The sequence below is a fragment of the Lagenorhynchus albirostris genome, chromosome 2 (genome assembly GCF_949774975.1).
Source record: "Lagenorhynchus albirostris chromosome 2, mLagAlb1.1, whole genome shotgun sequence".
Taxonomy (NCBI): Eukaryota; Metazoa; Chordata; class Mammalia; order Artiodactyla; family Delphinidae; genus Lagenorhynchus; species Lagenorhynchus albirostris.
This window is the reverse complement of record NC_083096.1, coordinates 180414537-180441998: the sequence shown is the minus strand read 5'-3', so window position 1 is coordinate 180441998 and position 27462 is coordinate 180414537. Positions and strand designations below refer to the sequence as shown.

The 27462-nt window shown below is 39.5% G+C and overlaps 1 protein-coding gene across 1 annotated transcript; it reads right to left on the bottom strand.

The window, feature by feature from the left end:
- Positions 1-637: 637 nt before the first annotated feature.
- On the bottom strand, positions 638-21687 carry TNFRSF9 (TNF receptor superfamily member 9). The gene is made up of 7 exons (XM_060142832.1): positions 21588-21687; positions 20513-20620; positions 19986-20123; positions 19390-19456; positions 17894-18024; positions 17259-17393; positions 638-726 (listed from the first exon to the last, which is right to left on the bottom strand). Exons 1-7 carry the CDS (start codon positions 21685-21687, stop codon positions 638-640), a joined length of 768 nt encoding a protein of 255 aa, XP_059998815.1.
- Between the last annotated feature and the right edge of the window lie 5775 nt (positions 21688-27462).

Below are 27462 nucleotides of genomic sequence, written 5' to 3'. Positions count from 1 at the left end.
ACATTGTGCAGCATGTAGGCTCTTAGTTCACTGACCTGGGATTGAACCTGTGCCCCCTGCATTGGGAGTGAGGTGTCTTAACCACTGGACCACCAGGGAAGTCCCAAGGTCTGTTATTTTTTAGTTTTTTGCTCTTGACCCCAAACTTGGGCAATGATGATGACTGTCCTCATTCCCCCCTGACAATGGAGGATGTCTTGTGTTGAACGATTGAACCCATGGAAAATTTGATGGGGGATAGTGCCTGCATCTTATGGCTATTGCCATATGTCATATTAGCACCAAAAAAAAAAAAAAGAATTGATTTTGATTATAATTTTAGCTGCACGATTGGCCTACATGATTAAATTTAAAATATAATTCTCTTTGGATTTCAAGAAAACTAGCCCAAACCTCTTAAGCAGTATCTAGAAAATATCACTTTTACCACCATTTCTGTCCCATTTTTCTGTTCTGTTAAAAGTGGTACATCTTGAAAGGCCAAGTCGTTAGCATTTAGAAAAAAAAACTTGTTAGGGTAACCGTTGGTATTATCCAGTATGGAGTTTTTAAATTTGAAAGGTACGGTAGTGGGATCCCTCATATTTCTCCTGTGATTCTTCTCAAGAGAGTTCCAACACATCTGTGGATTTCCTCTTCACAGTTCACACACTCCTTCCTCTTCTTCTGGAAACCGGCAACTGCAGGCATCTTCCTCTTGGGCTGTTTGTACTGGTCTCATAAATGCTAAAAGTAATTTAAAAGAGAGTTATCTTTTGTTGTCTGTTTGAATCATTTAACATTCATTTTCCATAAATCCCATTTGCAGAACATCTCTCAGCAGCAAACATTTTCAACTTCAGTTTGAACCACCTCATCAGCAAGAGAGGTAATAGCAAGTATAAACGTTTTTTCAGGATTAAGATTTTTTTTTTGTTTTACCAAATACTTTTTTATTGGTCCTGAAAAATACTAGTTTCTTTATTGTCTACAAAGGCTAAAAACAGTCTTGAGCATGAATCATTATAGCATAAAGTTAGTCATGTGCCAAACGTAACTGTAGTTTCAATTCAGCAGCACATGTTTTAGTCTTGAGGGTTACTTAGATTACACATTAGATGGCTTCTTTTGAATGAAATGCTTATGGCATCGAGATTTTAAAGTTACTCCCACTGCTTCCATCAATTAGTAAGTAAAGAACTGATTTGTGCACTAGCTTCCAGACTTTCATTTACATGGTAGTGTATAGTATTTGTGTTATTGCCGAGCAACTTTCAATCCTAAAATATATATTAAATTATATATATATACATATATATATATATACACATACACACATATATAACTATATCCCCACACCCAAGCCCACCAGTAAATATAAATTATTTTTATACCCTGTCAAAGCAAAAGATCCTACCCAAATTTTACTTGCTTGTTACTATAAAAAATAAAAAATAACCAAAACCCAACAAGCACACTATCTCCAAGAATTTATGAAAACCTGGCAAGACATCCAGGAATACCAATGAGATATTCTTTTCCTTTGAAATAGCATCAAAGATGAATTTTTAAATGGAAATCTGCTTCTGGAAAGATACAGTAGTCATACTTTTCCCTATTCTTCCTGCCAAGTATTGCTGAAAAGGCTGGACGTTTTATGTATAACAAACATAAGAGGAATCTGAAAGGTGGCAAGAAAGCAGACCAGTTAAGGAGCTTGGAACCCAAGGAGAAATATGGCCTTGAGTTCCCTGAGTATTCTCTCTGTTTCACATGTCCCAGACTGGGAACTGGAGAAGTAGGCTAATAAAAAAAAAATGCCCCAAGAAAAGTCTGATCTCTCTAGCTATGAAACCAGGAAAAGAGCAGAGTAACAAGACTAAAAGCTTTTAGATAATCACAGCTCTACTCTAGCAAAAAAAACCATGGACCCACACCCAAGCACACCACTAAAGACACAGTAGAGAGCATAGACTTACACCCTTGCCAAGCTCTATCAAGGCTCACTGCCACATCCTCATTGGGGCAGCATCAGAGGAGTCCGAGGGGAGAGCTAGGATTTCACCACCACTCAACAGTAACAAGGCCACCCCACCCCCCACCCATTCAGTGTCAGTGGAAACCATGTGGGGAGCAGGAACAAAGTATCTTTCCTCATCCCAGACAGGGTAGTATCAGTGGGAGCTTAGTGGGGAGCAATAACAAGGATCTACCACCCCCAGGAGGTCTAGTATAGAACCTGGACTTCCACCTCCACCTGGCAGCATCCTCCTTCCTCTGCCAGAGTGGTGTTAGAAGAACCCTGAATAAACACCAGCTTTAAATTATATCTAAAGTCTGATAACATCATAGCCAATGTCTAGGTTTCAATTTTTAAAAAAATCACTTGTCATTCTAAGAACCAGGAAGATCTCAACTTGAATAAGAAAAGGCAACAGATGCTAGCATCTAGGTGATATAGATGTTAGAGTTATCTGGCAAGGACGTTAAAGCAGCCATCATAAATATGCCTCACGGAATTCCCTGATGGTCCAGTGGCTAGGACTCAGCAGTTTCACTGCTGAGGGCCCAAGTTCAATCCCTGGTTGGGGGAACTAAGATCCCACAAGCTGCGTGGCATGGTAAAAAAAAAAGAAGCTTCAACAAGCAATTGGGAACACACTTGAAACAAATTAAAAAAAGAAAAGAAAATTTTAAAAAAGAACCAGGTGACAATTTTAGAACTGAAAAATTACAATAACCAAAATGTAAAATATCAATAAATGGGCTCAGCACAAGAATGGAGAAGACAAAGGAAAGAATCATTACCCAATGTGAACAACAGAGAGAAAAGACTGGGGGAAGAAATGAACAAAGCCTCAGAGACATGTGGGGCTATAGCCAAAAAAACTTAATATCATGTCATTGGAGTCCTTGAGGAAGAAGAGAAAGAGAGTAGGGCTGAAAAAGTATTTGAAGGAATAATGGCCAAAAATTTCCCAAATCTGGAAAAAGTCATAAATCTACAGATTCAGGAAGCTAAGTGAATGCTAAACAGGATAATCCAAAGAAATCCACACCAAGATACATTGTAGTTTAAGTTTGGAAAACGAAAAACCAAAAAAAGAAAAAAAAAAAAAAAGAAAGAAAGAAATCTTGAAAGCAGCCAGCGAGAAACAACACATCACTTATAGGGGAAAAACAAATTGAATGACAGTGAATTTCTTACCAGAAACCAGGCAGGCCAGAAGAAGTAGCACAACATTTTTCAAGTGCTGAAAGAAAAGAACTCTCAAGCCCAAATTCTATATCCAGTGAAAATATCTTTCAGGAGTGAAAGGGAAATCAAGAAATTTTCAGACAAAAGAAAGCCTACCCTAAAAGAATGGCTCAAGAAAATTCTCTGAACAGAAGAGAGATGATTAAAAAAAAGGTATCTTGGAACATCAGGAAGGAAGAAAGAACAACAGAATGAGCAAATATATGGGTAAATAAAATAAACTTTCTTTCTCTTGAGTTTTCTAAATTATGTTTGATGGTTGAAGCAAAAATTATAACACTAAGATGGTTCTCAAAGCATGTAGCAGAAATATTTTAGGCAAGTATATTATAAATTGGAAGAGGTTAAAAGGATGTAAAAGGAGGTAAGATTTCTATACTTTTTTCAAACTGTTAAAATGTTGATGTAGTCTATATAAATATGTATGATACTTAGAGCAACCACACAAGAGCTATACAGAGATATGCTCGAAAAATATAAAGAGGGCTTCCCTGGTGGCGCAGTGGTTGAGAGTCTGCCTGCTGATGCAGGGGACACGGGTTCGTGCCCCGGTCCAGGAGGATCCCACGTGCCACGGAGCAGCTGGGCCCGTGGGCCATGGCTGCTGGGCCTGCACGTCCAGAGCCTGTGCTCCACAATGGGAGAGGCTGCAGCAGTGAGGGGCCCGTGTACCGCAAAAAAAAAAAAAAAAAAAAAAAAAAAGATAAATCAAAATGGAATTCTAAAAAATGTTCAAGTAATCCACAGGAATGCAGAAAAAGAAAACAGAGAAATGAAAGCCAGAGAAAGTAAACAGAAAACAAAAAATAAAATAACATATTGAGCCCTATCATATAAATAATTACAATAAATGTACATTGTTTAAATGTACCAATCAAAAGATAGAAGTTAGTAGTGTGACCATTGTATGTAGTCTATAAGAAATTCACTTCAAATATAAAAATGTGGGAAGGTTGAAAGTAAAAGGATGGAAAAAGATATACCATGTATATTATTAATTTTTAAAAAAGCAGGAGTGGCTGTATTACTATCAGATAAAGTAGACTTCAGAGCAAAGAAAACCAGACATAGAGAGGGACCTTACATAATTATAAGAGTTAATTCACCAAGAAGGCATAGCAGTACTAAATATGTATACAACAAGCAACAGAGCTACAAAATAGGTGAAACAAAACTGACAAAACTGAAATGAGAAATATACAAATCCAGAATTATATTTGAAGAATTAAATGGCCTTCTCCCAAGAGTTGATAGAAAAACTTGACAGAAAATCAGCAAGGATATAGAAGAACTCAACAACATCATCAATCAACAGGATCAAATCAATATTTAAGAACACTCCACCCATCTTTTCAAGTGTCTATAGAACAGAGACCAAGATAGACAGTAACCTGGACCATGAACCAAACCTCAGAAAATTTAAAAGAAATCATACAGAGAGTGTCCTCTTATTATAGTGGAATTAAAATACACATCAACAGCAGAAAGAAAATAAGAAAATCACCAAAAACTTGGAAACTGAAAAACACACTTTTAAATAATCAAGAGAAAAACAAAAAATACACCAAACTGAATGAAAATGAAAAAAACAACATATCAAAATGTGTGGATGCAGCTAATTCAGTACAGAGAAAGAAATTTATATTGTGAAGTTCTTATATTAGAAAGACAAAAAGTCTCAAGGTTCGGAACCAAGATGGCGGAGTAGAAGGACCTGCGCTCACTCCTTCTTGTGAGAACACCAGAATCACAAGTAGCTGCCGGACAATCATCGACAGGAAGACACTGGAACTCATCAAAAAAGATGCCTCACATACAAGACAAAGGAGAAGCCACAATGAGATGGTAGGAGTGGTGCAATCACAGTAAAATCAAATCCCATAACTGCTGGGTGAGTGACTCACAGACTGGAGAACACTTATACCACAGAAGTCCACCCACTGGAGTGAAGGTTCTGAGTCCCACGTCAGCTTCCCAACCTGGGGGTCTGGCAACGAGAGGAAGAATTCCTAGAGAATAAGACTTTGAAGGCCAGTGGGATTTGATTGCAGTACTTTGACAGGACTGGGGTAAACAGAAACTCCACTCCTGGAGGGCACACACAAAGTTGTGTGTGCATCGGGACCCAGGGAAGGAGCAGTGATCTCATAGGAGACTGAACCAGACCTACCTGCTAGTGTTGGAGGGTCTCCTGCAGACGTGGGGGGTGGCTGTGGCTCACCAGGGGGACAAGGACACTAGTAGCAGAAGTTCTGGGAAGTACTCCTTGGCATGAGCCCTCCAAGAGTCTGTCACTAGCCCCATCAAAGAGCCCAGGTAGGCTCCAGTGTTGGGTTGCCTCAGGCCAACCAACCAACAGGGAGGGAACCCAGCCCCATGCATCAGCAGTCAAGTGGATTAAAGTTTTACTGAGCTCTGCCCATCAGAGCAGCAGTCAGCTCTACCCACCACCAGTCCCTCCCATCAGGAAACTTGCACAAGCCTCTTAGATAGCCTCATCCACCAGAGGGCAGACAGCAGAAGCAAGAAGAACTACAGTCCTGCAGCCTGTGGAAGGAAAACCACATTCACAGAAAGATAGACAAGATGAAAAGTCAGAGGGCTATGTACCAGATGAAGGAACAAGATAAAACCCCAGAAAAACAACTAAACGAAATGGAGATAGTCAACCTTCCAGAAAAAGAACTCAGAATAATGATAGTGAAGATGATCCAGGACCTCGGAAAAAGAATGGAGGCAAAGATCGAGAAGATGCAATGTTTAACAAATGTTTAACAAATGTTTAACAAAGACCTAGAAGAAATAAAGAACAAACAAACAGAGATGAACAATACAATAAGTGAAATGAAAGCTACAGTAGAAAGAATCAATAGAAGAATAACTGAGGCAGAAGAACGGATAAGTGATCTGGAAGACAGAATGGTGGAATTCACTGCCATAGAACAGAATAAAGAAAATAGAATGAAAAGAAATGAAGGCAGCCTAAGAGACTTCTGGGGCAACATTAAACGCAAAAACATTCACATTATAGGGGTTCCAGAAGGAGAAGAGAGAGAGAAAGGACCAGAGAAAATATTTCAAGAGATTATAGTCAAAAACTTCCCTAACATGGGAAAGGAAATAGCCACCCAAGGCCAGGAAGTGCAGAGAGTCCCATACAGGATAAACCCAACGAGAAACACGCTGAGACACATAGTACTCAAACTGGCAAAAATTAAAGACAAAGAAAAATTATTGAAAGCAGCAAGGGAAAAACGACAAATAACATACAAGGGAGCTCCCATAAGATTAACAGCTGATTTCTCAGCAGAAACTCTACAAGCCAGAAGGGAGTGGCATGATATACTTAAAGTGATGAAAGGGAAGAACCTACAACCAAGATTCCTCTACGCAGAAAGCATCTCATTCAGATTTGATGGAGAAATCAAAGCTTTACAGATAAGCAAAAGCTAAGAGAATTGAGCACCACCAAACCAGCTCTACAACAAATGCTAAAGAAACTTCTCTAAGTCGAAAACACAAGAGAATAGGACCTACAAAAACAAACCCAAAACAATTAAGAAAATGGTCATATGAACATACATATCGATAATTACCTTAAATGTGAATGGATTAAATGCTCCAACCAAAAGACACAGGCTTGTTGAATAGCAAGATCCATCTATGTGCTGTCTACAGGAGACTCACTTCAGAACTAGGAACGCATACAGACTGAAAGTGAGGGGATGGAAAAAGGTATTCCATGCAGATGGAAATCCAAAGAAAGCTGGAGTAGCAATACTCATATCAGATAGAATATACTTTAAAATAAAGAATCTTACAAGAGACAAGGAAGGACACTACATAATGATCAAGGAATTAATCTCAGAAGAAGATATATCAATTATAAATATATATGCACCCAACATAGGAGCACCTAAATACATAAGGCAACTGCTAACAGCTATAAAAGAGGAAATCAACAGTAACACAATAATAGTGGGGGACTGAAACACCTCACTTACACCAATGGACAGATCATCCAAAATGAAAATAAATAAGGAAAGAGAAGCGTTAAATGACACAATAGACCAGATAGATTTAATTAATATTTATAAGACATTCCATCCAAAAACAGCTGATTACACTTTCTTCTCAAGTGTGCATGGAACATTCTCCAGGATAGATCACATCTTAGGGCACAAATCAAGCCTCAGTAAATTTAAGAAAATTGAAATCATATCAAGCATCTTTTCTGACCACAACGCTAAGAGATTAGAAATCAATTACAGGGAAAAACCGTAAAAAACACAAAACATGGAGGCTAAACAATACGTTACTAAATATCCAAGAGATCACTGAAGAAATCAAAGAGGAAACCAAAAATTACCTAGAGACAAATGACAATGAAACACGACGATCCAAAACCTATGGGATGCAGCAAAAGCAGTTCTAAGAGGGAAGTTTATAGCTATACAAGCCTACCTCAAGAAACAAGAAAACTCTCAAATAAACAATCTAACCTTACACCTAAAGGAACTAGAGAAAGAAAAACAAACAAAACCCAAAGTTGGCAGAAGGAAAGAAATCATAAAGATCAGAGCAGAAATAAAAGAAATAGAAACAAAGAAAACAACAGCAAAGATCAATAAAACTAAAAGCTGGTTCTTTGAGATGATAAGCAAAATTGATAAACCATTAGCCAGACTCATCAAGAGGGAGAGGACTCAAATCAATAAAATTAGAAATGAAAAAGGAGAAGTTACAAGAGACACAACAGAAATACAAAGCATCCTAAGAGACTACTACAAGCAACTCTATGCCAATAAAATGGACAACCTGGAAGAAATGGACAAATTCTTAGAAAGGTATAACCTTCCAAGACTGAACCAGGAAGAAATAGAAAATATGAACAGACCAATCACAAGGAATGAAATTGAAACTGTGATTAAAAATCTTCCAACAAACAAAAGTCCAGGACCAGGTGGCTTCACAGGTGAATTCTATCAAACATTTAGAGAAGAGCTAACACCCATCCTTCTCAAACTCTTCCAAAAAATTGCAGAGGAAGGAACACTCCCAAACTCATTCTATGAGGTCACCATTACCCTGATACCAAAACCAAAGATGTCACAAAAAAAGAAAAATACAGGCCAATATCACTGATGAATATAGATGCAAAAATCCTCAACAAAATACTAGCAAACAGAATCCAACAACACATTAAAAGGATCATACACCACGATCAAGTGGGATTTATCCCAGGGATGCAAGCCTTCTTCAATATATGCAAATCAATCAATGTGATACACCATATTAACAAATGGAAGAATAAAAACCATACGATCATCTCAATAGAGGCAGAAAAAGCTTTCGACAAAATTCAACACCCATTTATGATAAAAGCTCTCCATAAAGTGGGCATAGAGGGAACCTACCTCAACATATTAAAGGCCATATATGAGAAACACACAGCAGACATCATTCTCAATGGTGAAAAACTGAAAGCATTTCCTCTAAGATCAGGAACAAGACAAGGATGTCCACTCTCACCACTATTATTCAACATAGTTTTGGAATTCCTAGCCATGGCAATCAGAGAAGAAAAAGAAATAAAAGGAACCCAAATCAGCAAAGAAGAAACAACACTGCCACTTTGCAGATGACATGATACTATACATAGAGAAATCTAAAGATGCCACCAGGGCTTCAGTGGTGGCGCAGTGGTTGAGAGTCCGCGTGCCGATGCAGGGGACATGGGTTCATGCCCCGGTCCGGGAAGATCCCACATGCCGCGGAGTGGCTAAGCCCATTAGACATGGCCGCTGAGCCTGTGGGTCCGGAGGCTGTGCTCCTCAACGGGAGAGGCCACAGCAGTGAGAGGCCTGCGTACCACAAAAAAAAAAAAAAAAAAAAAAATGCCACCAGAAAACTACTAGAGCTAATCAATGAATTTGGTAAAGTTGCAGGATACAAAATTAATGCACAGAAATCTCATGCATTCCTATATACTAATGATGAAAAATCTGAAAGAGAAATTAAGGAAACACTCCCATTTACCACTGCAACAAAAAGAATAAAATACCTAGGAATAAACCTACCTAACGAGACAAAAGACCTGTATGCAGAAAACTATAAGACACTGATGAAAGAAATTAAAGATAATACCAACAGATGGAGAGATATACCATGTTCTTGGATTGGAAGAATCAATATTGTGAAAATGACTATACTACCCAAAGCAATCTACAGATTCATTGCAATCCCTATCAAATTACCAATGGCATTTTTTACGGAACTAGTACAAAAAATCTTAAAATTTGTGTGGAGACACAAAAGACCCCTAATAGTCAAAGTGGTCTTGAGGGAAAAAAACGGAGCTGGAGGAATCAGACTCCCTGACTTCAGACTATACTACAAAGTTACAGTAATCAAGACAGTATGATACTGGCACAAAAACAGAAACATAGATCAATGGAACAGGATAGAAAGCCCAGAGATAAACCCACGCACATATGGTCAACTAATCTAGGACAAAGGAGGCAAGGATATACAAAGGAGAAAAGACAGTCTCTTCAATAAGTGGTGCTGGGAAAACTGGACAGCTATATGTAAAAGAACGAAATTAGAACACTCCCTAACACCATACACAAAAATAAACTCAAAATGGATTAGAGACCTAAATGTAAGACCGGACACTATAAAACTCTTAGAGGAAAACATAGGAAGAACACTCTTTGACATAAATCACAGCAAGATCTTTTTTGACCCACCTCCTAGAGTAATGGAAATAAAAACAAAAATAAAGAAATGGGACCTCATGAAACTTAAAAGCTTTTGCACAGCAAAGGAAACCATAAACAGGATGAAAAGACAACCCTCAAAATGGGAGAAAATATTTGCAAAATGAATCAATGGACAAAGGATTAATCTCCAAAATATATAAACATCACATGCAGTTCAATATTAAAAAAACAAACAACCCAATCAAAAATGGGCAGAAGATTTAAATAGACATTTCTCCAAAGAAGACAAAACAGAAGGCCAAGAAGCACATGAAAAGCTTCTCAACATCACTAATTATTAGAGAAATGCAAATCAAAACTACAATGAGGTATCACCTCACACCAGTTAGAATGGGCATCATCAGAAAACCTACAAACAACAAATGCTGGAGAGGGTGTGGAGAAAAGGGTACCCTCTTGCACTGTTGGTGGGAATGTAAATTGATACAGCCACTATGGAGAGCAGTATGGAGGTTCCTTAAAAAACTAAGAATAGAATTACCATATGATCCAGCAATCCCACTACTGGGCATATACCCAGAGAAAACCATAATTCAAAAAGACACATACACCCCAATGTTCATTGCAGCACTATTTACAATAGTCAGGTTGTGGAAGCACCCTAAATGCTCATCGACAGATGAATGGATAAAGAAGATGTGGTACATATATACAATGGAATATTAGCCATAAAAAGGAATGAAATTGGGTCATTTGTAGAGACGTGGATGGATCTAGAGACTGTCATACAGAGTGAAGTAAGTCAGAAAGAGACAAACAAATATCGTATATTAATGCATATATGTGGAACCTAGAAAAATGGTACAGATGAACCAGTTTTCAGGACAGAAATTGAGACACAGATGTAAAGAACAAACGTATGAACACCAAGGGGGGAAAGCGGCTGCGTGGGGGGAGGTGGTGTGATGAACTGGGAGATTGGGATTGACATGTATACACTGATGTGTATAAAATTGATGACTAATAAGAACCTGCTGTATAAAATAATAAATAGGGCTTCCCGGGTGGTGCAGTGGTTGAGAGTCCACCTGCCGATGCAGGGAACACGGGTTCGTGCCCTGGTCCGGGAAGATCCCACATGCCACGGAGTGGCTGGGCCCTTGAGCCATGGCTGCTGAGCCTGCGCATCCGGAGCCTGTGCTCCACAACGGGAGCGGTCACAACAGTAAGAGGCCTGCGTACCGCAAAAAATTAATTAATTAATTAAATTAAAAAAATATAATCCCCCCATGAAAAAAATAAATAAAAATAAAGCACTAACCTTGGAAATGGTCATTATATCATTAAAAAAAAAAGAAAGAGAAAATGTCTCAAACCAATAACATAAGCTTCCACCTGAATAGAAAAAGAACAAAATAAATCCAAAGCAAGCAAAAGAAATGAAATAATAAAGGTAAAAGCAGAAACTAGTGAAATTGAAAACAGAAAAATAATAGAGCAAATCAATGAAACACAGACCTGGTTCTTTGAAAAGTTCAATAAAATTGACAAATCTCTATCAAGACTTATTCAGAAAAAAAAGAGAGAAGACACACATTACCAATATCAGTAGGTGATATCACTACAGACCTGCATACAACAGAAAATAGTAAGGAAATAGTATAAATAACTTAAACACATAAATTTGACAACTTAGATGAAATGGACCAAGTCCTCAAAAAACATAAACTATCACAATTCACTCAGTATGATCAAATAACTTGAGTCCCTGTAATTATTAAGGCAATTGAATTTGTAATTAAGGAGCTCCAAAAAGAAAGCTCCAGGTTCAGATAATTTCACTAGAGAATTCTATAAACTATTTAAAGAAGAATTAACACCAATTCTACACAACCTTTTCCAGAAAACAGAAGAGGGAACATGTCTCATCTGAGGAAGTCAATATTACCCTGATACCAAAACCAGACAAAGACAGTACTAGAAAACAAAACCACAGATCAATATTCCTCATGAATATATCTGCAAAAATTCTTAACAAAATATTAGTGAAGAGAATTCAGACATATATAAAAATAATTATATACCATGACTAAGTGGAGTTTAGTCCAGGGATTCAAGGCTAGTTTGAAATTCAAAAATCAATCTATATCATTCATCATCTCAACAGGCTAAAGAACAAAAATCACATAATCAAATCAATTGATACAGAAAAAAGCACCTGACAAAATTCAACCCTCATTCATGATTTAAAAAAAAAAATCTTCAGAACACTTTCTCAACTTGATAAAGAATATCTACTAAAAATCTGTAGCTCACATCATACCTACTGGTGAAAGACTGAATGCTTTTCCCCAAAGATTAGAAGCAAGGCGAAGATATTCCCTCTCGCCACTCTTATTCAACATAGTACTGGACATTCTAGCCAGAATAATAAGGCAAGAAAAGAAATAAAAGGCATATAGACAGGAAATGAAAAGAAATAAAGCTATTTTTTTTTTGCAGATGACACTACAGTCTATGTAAAAAATCCCAAGGAATCTACAAAATAACCTAGAACTAGTAAGCAAGTTCAGCAAAATCACAGGACACAAAATCAAACTACAAAAAACAACTGTATTTCTATATACTAGCAATGAACACGTCAAAACCAAATTTAAGATACCATATCATCTGCAATTGTTAAATGTAAATACTAAGGCCTAAATTTAACAAAACATGTGTGGGACTTGTATGCTGAAAACCACAAAATGCTGATGAAAGAAATCAAAGAAAATATACCTAAATGGAGAGACATACTGTGTTCATGGATAGGAATAGTTAACATAGTAAAGATGTCAATTCTCCCTGAATTGATATACAGATTTAACACAATTGCTGTCAGAATCCCAGCCGACTTTTTGCAGATAGGGATAAGATTATCTAAAATTTGTATAGAAATGCAAACAAACTAGAATAGCCAAAACAATTTTGAAAAAGAAGAATAACGTGGGAGGACTCACTCTACCCTATACCCAATTTCAAGACTGTTTTACAGCTACCATAACCAAGACTGTGTGGTATTGGCAGAAGGTAAAGCACACATATCAGTGGAACAGAAGAGAGAAACCAGAAAGAGTCCCCACACAAGTACAGCCAACCGATTTTGGACAAAAGTGCAAGAGCAATTCAATGGAGGAAGGATAATCTTCTCAATAAATGATGCTGAAGCTGTTGGACACCCATCAGCAAAAAAAAAATAAAAATAATTTTAAAATATTGACTTGAAACTCTCACACCTTATACAAAACTTAACTAAAAATGAAGCATAGATTTAAATATAAAACATTTGGAAGATAACATAGGAGAAAGTCTAAATCTTTGGGACCTAGGACTTGGTAAAGAGTTCTTAGGCATAATCCCATAAATGAAAAAAATTGGCCGATCGGACTTCATCAAAATTAAACACTTTTTATCTGCAGAAGATCATGTGAAGAGGATGAAAAGGCAAGCTACAGACTGGGAGAAAATACTTACAAACCTCACATCTGATAAAGGACTCATATCGAGGAGATATAAAAAACTCTCAAATGTCAAAAGTAAAACAAAGAGTCCAGTTAGAAAATGGGTAAAAGACATGAAGGAACATTTCACTGAAGAAGATATACAGATGGGAAATAAGTACATGAAAAGATGTTCAACCCTTAGGGAAAGGCAAATTAAGACCACAGTGAGATATCAGTACATACCTATTAGAACAGCTGAAATTAAAAATTGCTGCAATACAAACTGCTGGTGAAGATGAGGAGAAACTCTCCTACGTTGCTAGTGGAATGTTAAATGGTACAACTCCTCTGGAAAAGTGTTTAGCAGTTTCTTAAAAAACTAAATACACACTTAGCATATGACCCAGTAATTGCACTCCTGGGCATTTATCTTAAAGATATGGAAACTTACGTCCACACGATCTGTACTTGATTATTCATAGCAGCTCTAATGTAACAGTCATAAACTGGAAACAACCAAATTGTCTCTCGATAGGTGAATGGTAAAACACACTGTGGTACAACCTCACCTTACAACACTAGTCAGCAATAAAAAAGAGTCAACTTTTGAAACACAACTCAGACGGATCTCAATGGCATTTGCTAAGGGGAAAAAGCCAGTCTTAAAAGGTCTCTTATTTATGATTCATTTATATATCGTATGATACTATTTATATAACATTCTTGAAATGACAAAATTACAGAGATGGAAAACATATCTGTAGTTATGAGGGGTTAGGGATGGTGGGGGAAAGGGAGTGTTTGGAGTATAAACACTAGCAGGAGGAGACCTTTGTGGCGATGGAATAGTTCTGTATTTTGATTGTGCTAGTGGTTTACACCAAACTACACATGTGATAAAATGACATACAGTAAACTAAACACACGCCATGTGCCAATGTCAGTTGCCTGGTTTTGATATTGTACTGTAGTTACGTACGATGTAACCCCAGGAGTGGCACATAAGACTTTTCTGTACTGTTTTTACAACTTCTTGTGAATCCCTATTTCAAAATAGAAAGTTTTTAAAAATAACCTAAAAATTTTTTAAATGGATTACTGTTCCATTGAAACTCACTAATTACTCATAAGTACTTTTGAAAATCATTTTATAAAGACCTTTATTGTAGATTGGGGTAAAGCTGGGAGGGATAGTTGTTTAAAACAGAGGTTTCAGTGAGAACTTAAAGCTTAAATCAGAGGGTTAGACCTCAAAAAGAGAGTCAAAGACCTCAAAAAGAGAGTCAAACCACAGGGTCGGAAAATATATTTGCAGCACATGAACAGTAGACTAAAACATTCCTATAGGTTAATAAGAAAAGGACAAACAACCCAGTGGGAAAAGGCTCAAAAGATCAGGCACTTTGCAAGAGAGGAAATCCAAATGACCACTATAACATGAAAAGATGTCCAATCTCACTAGTAATCAGGGAAATGCAAATTAAAACCACGAGATACTACTATACACCCACCAGACAGATAAAAATTAAGAAGTCTGATGACACTAGGTAGTAGCAAGGGTTGGAGCAAAAAGAACTCTCATATGCTGCTGTGAAAGTGTAAATGAGGTCTATTATTCTGGAAAACAGTTTGGTAAATCTAGTACTAAGGACCAAGATACACATTCCTCATGTCCCAGCAATTTTATTCCCAGGTTAAAAACAAAACAAAACCAGAAACATGTGCTTATGTGTACTGAGATACGTAGACAAAAATATTCAAATATCACTGTCTGTAAGAGCCCCAAATTGGAAATAACCCAAGTGTCCAGGAATATTAAGATGGGTAAACAAACTATGATACAGTCATTCAGGAGAAGAGTATTCAACACTGGAAATCAACTAAAGATAAATGCCACACGTGGATGAATCATAAAGATACAAAGTTGAGTGAAAAGGGGAAGGAAAATGTAGAACAGATACAGCGTGATTCCACTTGTCTGAAGTTCACAAGCAACTAAATTAAACCCTGTTCTTAGGTAGCAAAACTATAAATAAGAGCAAGGAAGTGAACACCGTAAGAATCTAGTTGTGGTTAGCACTAGTGGAAGGAAGGTTTTCATCTGGAAGGAACACAAGAAGCGCTTCCGGGGAGCAGAGTATGTTCTGTTTCTTGACCTGGGTAGAGTTACACAGGTGTTCGTCTTACAGTTTGTTAAACTTTATGCCTATGCATTTTCCTGTATATTTCAAAATGTTCAAAAGTTTTATATTGTTTTCAGAAAGAAACTTTATACAAATTAGTGTACTGCATCTTTAGATAAGACTTTACTAATACTTCCCCTCCTATATTTTTAACAACCCACAAACTGACACTCTCTAGTCTTACGGTGGCTTGGGCTACATCACAGAGCTCTCCTCCTATACATGAATCCCTCTTAGTAAGTCTAGCCTGCTATCTATGGTTCTGTTCTCCACAAAGACAAAAATGCAGCGCTTCCCTGGTGGTGCAGTGGTTGAGAGTCCGCCTGCCGATGCAGGGGACACGGGTTCGTGCCCCGGTCCGGGAAGATCCCACATGCTGCAGAGCGGCTGGGCCCATGAGCCATGGCCGCTGAGCCTGCGCGTCCGGAGCCTGTGCTCCGCAATGGGAGAGGCCACAACAGTGAGAGCCCTCCGTACCACAAAAGAAAAAAAAAAAAAAAGAAAGAAAAGAAAAGAAAAATGCAGATTGCCCCCATCTCTAAGCCTTTTGGAATAAATGTTAATAGCGTTCATTTAGTGAGTATTGACCCTGTGCCAGGCACTTGCCCAGTTCCTTATAGAAATACTATCTGGCTTCATGAATGGCATCCATTATTGAAATTTCTCATTTAATCCAGATCCGTGTCCTAATAATTCATCTCATTAGACCCACTTTAAGCTCCCTTCTTGTTCTCTAGGCCTTCTTCTAGCTGTGGGTCTAGTTCAGGTTAAGGCCATTCATCAGCCAGAGGAGACGTGCGAGATGGGGCAACGTTATTTTTGATTCCTCTTTGTCAGTGTCCTGTATCCACAGCTGAGTGGCCACACACACACACACACACACACACACACAGTTGCCCAAGGCTGCAGCATACTTAAAGTGGTCATTTTTCTGGAACCTTTGGATTATGTGCTGCCATCACCAGGATTTCTCCACGTCAGCATCACTGACATCTGGGGACGGCTAACTCTTTGTGGTGGGGCCGTCCTGTGTATTGTAGGAAATTTAGCAGCATCGCTGAACTCCACTCACTAGATGCCAGGAGCAAAGCACTCCCTACCCCACCGCTTAGACTGTGACCACCAGAACTGTCTCCAGGCATTGCCAAATGTCCCCTTGGGGGCCAAATTGTCCCACTTGATAACCACTGTGCTATACTAACCTAGCTTCTGTAACTTAAAACGAATCATCTTTCTCTTTCTACTGTAAAAAGCCTAGCCTCAAAAAGCTCATAATGAATTTCCCTGGTGGCACAGTGGTTAAGAATGCGCCTGCCAATGCAGAGGACACGGGTTCGAGTCCTGGTCCGGGAAGATCCCACATGCCGCGGAGCAACTAACCCCGTGAGCCACAGCTACTGAGCCCATGTGCCACAACTACTGAAGCCCTCAAGCCTAGAGCCCGTGCTCCGCAGCAAGAGAAGCCACCGCAATGAGAAGCCCGTGCACCGCAATGAAGAGTAGCCCCCGCTCACCGCAGCTAGAGAAAGCCCGCGCGCAGCAACGAAGACCCAATGCAGCCAAAAATAAATAAATAAATAGTTTTTTTTAAAAAAAAGGCTCATATCTAACACTTTTATGTTCCTCTTACGTTGTTTGAATATATACAGAAGCTTCTTTCTGCCCTGTTTAACCACAGAGAAACGGAGCACCACGAAGGACGCCAAGAACAGCACTGCAGTCGACGTCAATGCAAGAAAGAAGATAATGATCCCGGTGGTGTGACCTTTAAAACAGAACAAAAAGAGAAATTCAGACAAAAATAAAAGTTTGCAAATATGCTGATATTTATATTTGCGTTTGTAAACCCTTAAGCATGGGAAGTCGTGCCTTGGGCATCTCCCACCAGCTATCTTAGTAAACTTGCCTGCTTGTTAAGAAAACTTTTTTTACAACCTTAGTCATTTTCCTAGAAGCCCACAGAAATTAAGTGGTTTGGCCTTTCTAGCCTATAGGAAACATGGAACTCTATAATCGCCATTACTTGGCATTATCAAAGGTGTAGTGTCTGTTTGGGTGCAGTCTCACCTCGCTCTGCTTACTAATGTGGAATTCAGAGTGAATAAGAAACACCCGAAGAAATGGATGGGTCCCTTGAAGCCAGGGTAAGAGAAGGAAGGCATGTCGAGGTGCCTGCTAGAGGCAGAGATGCAAGGCATCAGGAGTGACTTAGACACCAATCCGAATGGCCACATACATTCGATTTAACAGCAACAAACCAGCTACCTGGCTCTCCCCCAGGGGCAGGCGTGATGGTGGAGGATGCACCTGGAGAGAAGTCCGCTGATGCCGGTCCGCATACCACATCGCTTTCCTTCGTCCCATTCACAAGGACAGACTTCCCATCCAAAGAACAGCTTAGATGGTCCAATGAAAAGAGTTCAAATCATTAATTCAGGTACGGATCATTCTAATTAAAAAGACTGACATTTTCTACCCAGGAAAGCAGTTCTGGTGAAAAAGATGTGTGGATCTGGGTTCATAGGCAAAGCAAAGATATTTTGAAAAACTTCTACTTGACCATCTGGGCTTCTACCAATGTTCACTTGGCTTTCATGGCTCTCCACAATTCATCCCACTCTATCTACCTAATTGGATTCTTCTTTCTTCCCAGGCTGGGGAGTCCTGTCCCACGACAGCTTACTTCAGGCTGTTGCCTGGTTAGTCTCTCACCCCCACCTTCTTAAGCATATTTGACCATCTCTGGCACATAGGAAGGACAGACAAGTTAGCCTGGGGTTAGGAGCTCCTAACTCCCAGGCTAGTTAGGAGACTCCTGGTCAGTCTGATGTGTTGGCATCAGACTGACCAGGGTTTGAGCCCTGGCTCGGTCCCTTCGTAGAATGACCTTGGGCAAGTTGGGAAATCGCTCTAAGCCTCAGTTTTCTCATCTGAAAAATAAGATATACATGTCCCAGGGCTGTTGTGAAGAGTAAACGACACTACGTGCCTGACTTACTCCCTATAAACGGTAGCCACCCATCATCATTGTCCACATCACCATCATCATTGTCCTGTGTCTTTCCCCTGCCTCTTTTTATCTAAAACAAACCCACCTGTTCTCCAAAACCCAGTTCGATCCCACTGTCCATGCAGACTCACTTCCCTGCTCTGAACTATTTGTGTCAAAAGACAAACAAACAAAAAACAACAAAAACAACTTTCTAATCTGTTATGGACCAATACTTTTGTAACACACAATAAGAATGTAAATGCAAAATAATGATAAAAATGATTTTCTAGTAAGAAGATCAAATGCAAAAAGAACAAAGGTGTACAAAATACACTGTTGGCTATTTTATTACCTGTGATAGTCTTGTTTCCCCAAGACTATGTTAAAGCTTTTGAGGGAAGGAAACATACTTTACCCTCTTCTGTATCATTATCAATGCTGGCACTGAACACTTGAAGGTGGGTTGATCACCGGGGGAAAGTCAGAGGCAGCAAAGAGATTGGAAGGACACAGAAGAACACCTGGGGCAGACAGTAGCTAAGTTCCACTGGCAAATCTGACCTCGTTGCTCTGGGCAGTACTTTTGGAGAAAATGCCCACTTTGGCAATCTAGTCACAATTACCCCATACTGTTCCCATACCACCTATTTGCATGTTATTCTATGTCTACACTTGATAGGTTTAAAAAAGCATCAGTGATCACATTCCTTGTCTTTAGAAAAGTTAAGCCAGATACTTTATGTTGTAAGCAGAAAGAAATGATACATACTCTGTCCAAGGTTTACAGTCACCATGTTCCCGATCATTAAATGTCCCAAAGGAACAGTCTTTACAACCTTTTGTAAAAATTAAAGGAATAATAAAAAAGGAAGCATTTTAATCATTTTTAACTTTCTCTGTGATGAACATGATCACATAATAATAAAGTCATTAACTTAATAAAATCTGTACCGATTGTCTAACAATTCTTCCTGAATTTCATTAGTGATGAATAATTCTTCTTGAATAGTTTGTGATGAACATAATCCCATAATAAAGTCATTAACTGAATACAATCTACATAGATTGTTCAACAGTTTTTCTTGAAATGAAACCTTAATGCGACTAAAGCTTTTATTCTAGTTGTACATAGAGTATTGTATATGCATGTATAGGATGCATGAAAAGGCATGGTTCTGGTGAAAAACAAATGTTGTGATTTCAAATTATTTCCATTGATTGAGAAATAATTTTGTAAATATCAGATACTTAGCAGTTCATTACTATTACTTAAAGGTTCTACAAATCTACGTTTTATTTTGTAAAATAGAGTTAACAACATATGACTAGACAACAAATTGGCACTAGATAGAAGAGGAAACCTACCCTCTTTTGTTAATTCTTGACCTTGTTTACAGTCCTCTTCACACATGTTACATCCTTCTCCCAGGCAGTAGAATCCCGGCACACACTCACACTCTGCATTGCTGGTGGAGGAACACGCTTTCTTGGTCCTGAAAACACCTACAAAGTCCCCCAGTGTTATAATACCCTTGATCTCCAAATCCAGGAAGCAAATTTATGTTCTGCAATAAAAACCATGCTTGTTCTACTTAGAATGGTCCTAATGGTCTCAGAGTATAAAGTTTACTTTTAAATATCTACAGAAGACTTTTTTACCTTTTGCTAATTAAAAAATTCTCTCTTGTCTAATGAATATTTCCTCTAATATTTAAAAAGCTCAATCCACCAATAGTTGCTATTACAGTAAATTATTTTACTGGACCCTCCTATTAACAGAGGAACCAGCCTATCTGACACTTCAGATTTTCAAAAGAGATCAGTACACTCGGGAATAAAAGCTTGTCTTCCCAACACATATCTGGATGAAGAATATATCTTTTAAATCATACCTTCACACTTCCTGCATACGTCACAGGCCTTTTGTCCACTTGTGCTGGAGAAACTATTTGAAGGACAAGGAGTGCAAAGCTCATGCTTGTTTTTCCCACAGAAAGTACCTAAAAAGGGTAGATAAGAGCTGTACATGTTTGACAATGGACCATCATCACCCAAAGCATTATGAGGTTCACAAGAAAACCAGAATATGAAACAAAGATTTGTTTTCTAGGTACCACAGTGATAGACTTTATTTGTTGATTGACTGTTTTAAATTATCCATTTGAAAGATTGCCCTAAGCATAATCACAGAATTAAAAATAACAAAGTATAGATATTGCAACAAAAAAATCAATGGAAAGAAAATAGTTTCCTTTACCTATTGAATAAAACAGAATGATTTCTCATGATTAATCCAGGACACCGGTGACTGGATTCAGGAGATCAATGTCCTTTATTGGCACACTACAATTGAAAGGTGTCTGCCTTTTCCCACTCTGTTAAGCCTCCTGCCACTTGCTTATTCCCTGCTGCACCCCCCAGTCTGAGCACTGTCTGCACACACAAAACTAACATTTGTTGAGGTCTTTCCCTGTGCCGTGCACTGATCTAAGCCCATCATAGGATCCTCCCAGCAATCAATCCTATGAGATAGGTTCTCATATCATCCCCAGATGATGAAGCTGGAGCACAAGAGTTTAAGTGACAAGCCTGCATTCACACAGCTAAGATGTAGCGTTCAAGAAATGTAATGCAGGTTCTTATAAATGAATGAATCAAAGATCATTATTGCGGGGGAGGGATAAATTAGGAGTTTGGGATTAACAGATACACACCACTGTATATAAAACAGATAAACAACAAGGACCTACTGTACAGCACAGGGGACTATATTCAATATCTTGTAATATACATATATATATAAATATCTTTGCCGTATGCCTGAAACTAACACAATATTGTAAATCAGCTATAGTTCAATTTTTTAAAAAAATCATTAAAACAGAGCTCATACGCCCTGACTACCAGACTAACTGAACCATGTTTTCAGCAGAACAGATCAAGCACACATGTTAATTTGGTCCTTACCCGCTGAACAGTTACTGCAGAAATCCTGCAATGATCTTGTCCTCTCGAAATTCATGACCAACAGCACAGTAGCCACTATGTTGTAATAGCAATTTCCCATGATGAAATCTTGCAGAGACGTATTAGCCAAGCAGATTCCAAAAGAATTTTCATCAAAGTAGCTGGTTTCACATGTACCACTCTGCAAAAGGTGAAAGTTTCCTAGGATGAGGTGGTTTCTCCTTTCAGAATTACCTACAGTTCAGCTATCATCTGTACAATTCTACACGATCATAACTCAGGGTCTGCAGGAAAAATTAATGATGGAATACCATGGAAAAGGTAGCAAATTCATAGAAACTTCTAGGATAAGAGAAGCATGACTCAACACATAGCTTTCTGTAGATTTGCCAAAGTCTAAGAGTGTACTTTCCAACATGTTTTGCTGAAATGCAGAAATAACAATAGCAAGAACTTTTGGGGACTTTCATAGATATCTAGCATTAGCATCTAGATTTCAACAATGCCTGTGGCTTGTTGCCCCTGAAATATAGTCCTTAAAGAGAGAATCCGTCAGGGGCATCCAACAGTTCAGCTCAGTGAGAAGACATCTCATTATTACTATTCTCCCTTTGTCCAAACAGCATGTGGAATTTCAACACCTAGTTGCTAAAATGTTGAAACACCTCCTTGGTCAACTCATTATCACATTTTCTTAATAGACATGTATCTGCTCATTTTGAGATTTAAAGCTCATCTAGTCAGAAAACTAAAGAGTCCAACAATCTCTATAGGCCAGGTTCTTGATCCTTATTTAACGGGCTATGGAATAAAAGTTATTAGAAATTAGGAGGGAAAAGGTCTAGATATGTACAAAGGGAACAAAGCTTCATCCTCATCCCTCCTCGCTTCCCCCCATCTATCTGCCCCAAATGGACAAACCTTGAGATCGCAGGGATGGTGGAGAACTTTCCTACTCCTTGATCTTCAGAGCAGTGAGGTTCTGCAGCTGACAAGGGCTGCAGGTCAAAGACTCAAAGAGGGGAGTTTGGTGACTCACCCGGGGGCGGGGCCTCGTGGGAAATCCCCAGAGACAGCTCTGTGAGGTAGTTCACTTGATATTTGCTGACCTCAAAGTCCCCTAGAGCTTCTGTCCCCACTTAATAACACACTTCATACTAAAAGCAGCCCTCTGCCGTTGGGGCATTTTTCAGATGACTTTGGCAAACAGATTTTGTCACTTAAAGTAGTTCTCCATGTCAAAGCTTTTAAGGCATCCTTAAAATATTTGAGATTTGAAGGATGAAACCCACTTCTACTAAAGAAAGGTCAGAGGCTTCCCTGGTGGCGCAGTGGTTGAGAGTCCGCCTGCCGATGCAGGGGACACGGGTTCGTGCCCTGGTCCGGGAAGATCCCACGTGCCGCGGAGTGCCTGGGCCCGTGAGCCATGGCCACTGAGCCTGCGCGTCCGGAGCCTGTGCTCCACAACCGGAGAGGCCACAGCAGTGAGAGGCCCGTGTACCGTGCAAAAAAAAAAGGTCAGCACTCCTGTCAATTACTACCCCTTAACCCTATAATAATAGTGATACTATAGCTATAACTTATTGACTGCAGCTGATGTACCAGGCATCAGATAAGCGACTTAGTTGCAAATGAACCCTAGGTGTTGATATGATGTTGAGGATGCGTATGATATGACAGCATTATGCAAATAAGATCATTGAGCTATGAGTCTAGCCAGATTATCAGCAGGACGGGGAGCCAGGATTAGAAACAAAGATGACCTGACTCCTTTTGACTGTGTTCCTTGCTATCTGGGTGAGATGGAGGAAGAAGGAGGAAGAAATGGAGGGGAACTGGAGACAAAGGAAGCACAGAATTTATATGGCGGGTGACTTTATTGGGTGAAGTTAGGATCTATGAGGGCTTTTAGAAAACCATTATTTCAAATTTAAAAAAAAGAAAGAAAGAATAAGAGGAGAGGAAGAGGAGGAGGTTGCTTTCAAGATGCTAAAACTCACCCAGGACTGAGTGGCTAGAGGCCCTCAGGAAGATGACCGGGGAGCCAAGAGCCAGAGTGGTTTTCAATAAAACAGATGGTTTTCTATTAGGATCCAAACAGAAGAGTTCTTTTTCCACAGGAGACAGGGTGGCTTTGTCTTGAATTGGGGGATGAAGGGGGAGGGGAGCAAATATTTATTAAACACTTGCTGTGTGCTGAGCACCTTACACATCTCCACGACTCCTATGATGCCATCAACCTCCTTAGAAACTTTCAGTGGCTCCCTGTTGTCCACAGAAGAAAACCTGGACCCTATAGTCCAGTATTCAAGGACATCCCAGATCTGACCTGAAGTTGCCTTTAAAAAACAAAACAAAACAAAACATACAGTTCACATAAATGTCACCATTTTAAAGGGTACATTTCAGTGGATTTTAGTATTCACTACATTGTGCAATCATCACCAGTATATAATTTCAAAACATTTTCATTGGTCCGAAAAGAAACCCCATATCCATTAGCAGCCACTCCTCAATCTCCCTGCCCCCAGCCGCTGGTAGCCACTAATCTGCTTTCTGTTTCAATGAATTTGCCAGTTCTGGACATTTCATATACATAGATCATACGACAGCTGGTCTTTTGTATTGGGCTTCTTTGACTTAGCATAATATTTTCAAGGTTCTTCCATGATGTAGTACATATCAGTACTTCATTCCTTTTTTAGGGCTGAATACTATTCCATTCTGTAGATTTACCACATTTTGTTCATCCATTCATCAGCTGATGGACATATGGGTCGTTGCCACTTTTTGACTATTACGAATAACACTGCTATGAAGATATGTGTACAAGTTTTTGTACGAACGTATGTTTTCAGTTCTCTTGGGTGTGGAATTGCTCCATTGTGTGGTCAGCCTGTTTCACTTTTTGAGGAATTGCCAGACTGTCTCCCACAGCAGCTGCAGCATTTTACATTCCCACCAGCAATGTACAAGGGTTTCAATTTCTCCACATCCTTGCTACCACTTGTTGGTTTTCTGTGGGTTTTTTTTTTAACAACAACAAAAAACTTTTTTATTATAGCCATCCAAGTAGGTGTGAAGTATCTCATTGTGGTTTTGATTTGCTACCCACGCCCCAATTTTATCAACCCTCACCCACACCCCATGTAATGGGAATAGTAGAGTATAGCACACGGTTAAGAGTCCAAGCTTTACTATCAGGCTGATTTGGATTGAATCTAGGCTCTGCCATCACGCAACCTTGGGCAAGTTTCTTCACCTCCCTAAATCTCAGTTTTTCCAACCATACCTTACAGATACAGGAACCCTGTACCCCACCCTCATTTAGTGAGGATTAAATGAAACAATGAATATGAAATTCTTCGTTCAATGCCTGGCACATAGTTCTCAAGAAAATAGTAACTGTTATTATGAGACTTATTATTTCAAAAATTTCCCTCCCCAGCCTCCCACAGTGATTGTCAGTAAAGCAACCAGGGCAAGCAGCAAGAGAGAAGGAGAAAAATGCATGGGTTATCTACAGAATTTACTCCCCAATTCTGAGCATCACCTGAGAGTCATTCTCCCTGTGATAATTGTGGGATCCCCTCCACCAACTTCAGCAGAGTTGGCCGAATGGAGGAGCATCACACCATAGAAACCGCACAGCTGATAATTTCCTAGCACTTTCAGTGTCACCATCTAACCTCATTTAACTGTGGGACTCTGGGTTTAACATGACAGCATGACATTTAACTGGACTATATTTTTATTTCACTTACTGCTACTTGCTAATTTACATTTTGGATATTCTGTGGGCAGAGGTATTACCTCCCCTGAAAGTGATGTGTGTCCTTTCCTAGCACAGTAATTAGCTCACCTTTTGAAGCTGAGTCAATGACATAAGAGTCTTTACTGAGCTAAAAGGTTCTCAAGATTAGTTTTACCAGCCTATGGTTAAACAAAATCAGCCACTTCAGAATGATTCTACCAGAGGTTGTGCACAGCCTCATTCAGCTGTGTGAAGAGTTTTATAATGTTCACTTTTCTGCATTTTATTTGATAAAATCATGATAAGAAGCTAAGGCAAATTCTAGTGCTAACTAGATGCACATAATATTTAAGCTAGCCAAAGCTGTAATACTCTTTTAGTACAATTTTCATTTGCTTTAGAATATCAATACATATCACATTGCTTTATCCATTTTAGTCTTCTAAACAGTCAAAGGCCACAAAAAAACTCACCTCTTCTAAAAAGCCTTCCCAAACTAAACAGAGATGAACCCAACAAAACATCAACACTTTAGCCGTATCAGCAATAATCTTTGTTCCATCACATTCTGAACATCTCTAAGCCAAGGAAGAGATTTTGTTTTAACGTGACTGGCTGTGGGTCTAAGATTGAAGGTCTCAAGTGAGTATAGCTTGAGGTTAAACAGCATGAAGGCTCAACTACTCTAAATAAGATAAAGACAATACTTAGAAAGGGAAACGGCCCCTCAAAATAAGCTTCCTGTAAAGTATGCTCCTTTCCTGCCAGCACACATCTTAGAGGTAATCTCACCATGGAATGTTCACCACCTACATTTGTTATTTCCCCCAAAATGGATTCATTCAAGATGCAGTGTCCTTACCCCTTCCCCAAGCATCTATCCATCCAGCCATCCAGGTAGCAGTTGCTGTTAGGGATGGTGGATGCTTGTGATGCCAATGGGAGTCCTGACACATGGGAAGGAAGAAACTAAAAATGAATTGGAAAAAGGAAATGAGGGAGAAATCAGAGAAGAGGAAGGAGGTAGAGTGGGGCAGAGAAGGAAGCATATACTGTAAGGAAAAGTGGAATGTTAGCAGCCATCCAATTTGCTCACTTTTCCTCCCTGTTCACACTTTCTCTGTGTGATATCCACATCTATGTTAGTGACTCATAGATCTGTACCTCCAACTTCAGACCACCTCCAATCCTGCAGCTCCCAGGGCAAGAGGGCAAATGGAGGCCCGCATAGCCTATGTCTGGATATTCAGAAGTTACACATCAAGCTAAATACACTGTTAAATAATCTCCATTCTACCCAGGGCAGGGCCCCACAAATCAAACGCACACAATGAACACACGGTGCCTCTGATCGGGGGTCTGGTGCTTCATGCTGGCATAGAGAATACATAATGCTACCAACGGTTCTATTGCCCTCGGAGATAACACTGTCTGTCCGCAGGTCAACTCCTCCCCACAGCTCTTTTCTACATCCTGAAATGCAAGGTGATGGGGTCTCTGTGCTTTGTTACTGCCAAACAGAGCAGCCCTGCCTTGGAGCACAGCGAGCATGAGCCACAGAAGTAGGGGGCTGGGAAAAGGCAAATCCAGTAATCAAATTCTGGAACTTCCATGGTGACACAGTGGTTAAGAATCCGCCTGCCAATGCAGGGCACACGGGTTCGATCCCTGGTCCAGGAAGATCCCACATGCCGTGGAGCAACTAGGCCCGTGCACCACAACTACTGAACCCGCGCTCTAGAACACACAAGCCACAACTACTGAGCCCACGTGCCACAACTACTGAAGCCCATGTGCCTAGAGCAGCCCATGCTCTGCAACAAGAGAAGCCACGGCAATGAGAAGCCTGCGCACCACAACAAAGAGCAGCCCCCTCGCGGATTGATTCAAGATGGTGGAGTAGAAGGACGTGTGCTCACTCCCTCTTGTAAGAGCACCAGAATCACAACTAACTGCTGAACAATCACTGACAGGAAGATAGTGGAACTCACCAAAAAAGATACCCCACATCCAAAGAAAAAGGAGAAGCCACAATGAGATGGTAGGAGGGGCTCAGTCACAATAAAATCAAATCTCATAACTGCTGGGTAGGTGACTCAAACTGGAGAACACTTATACCAC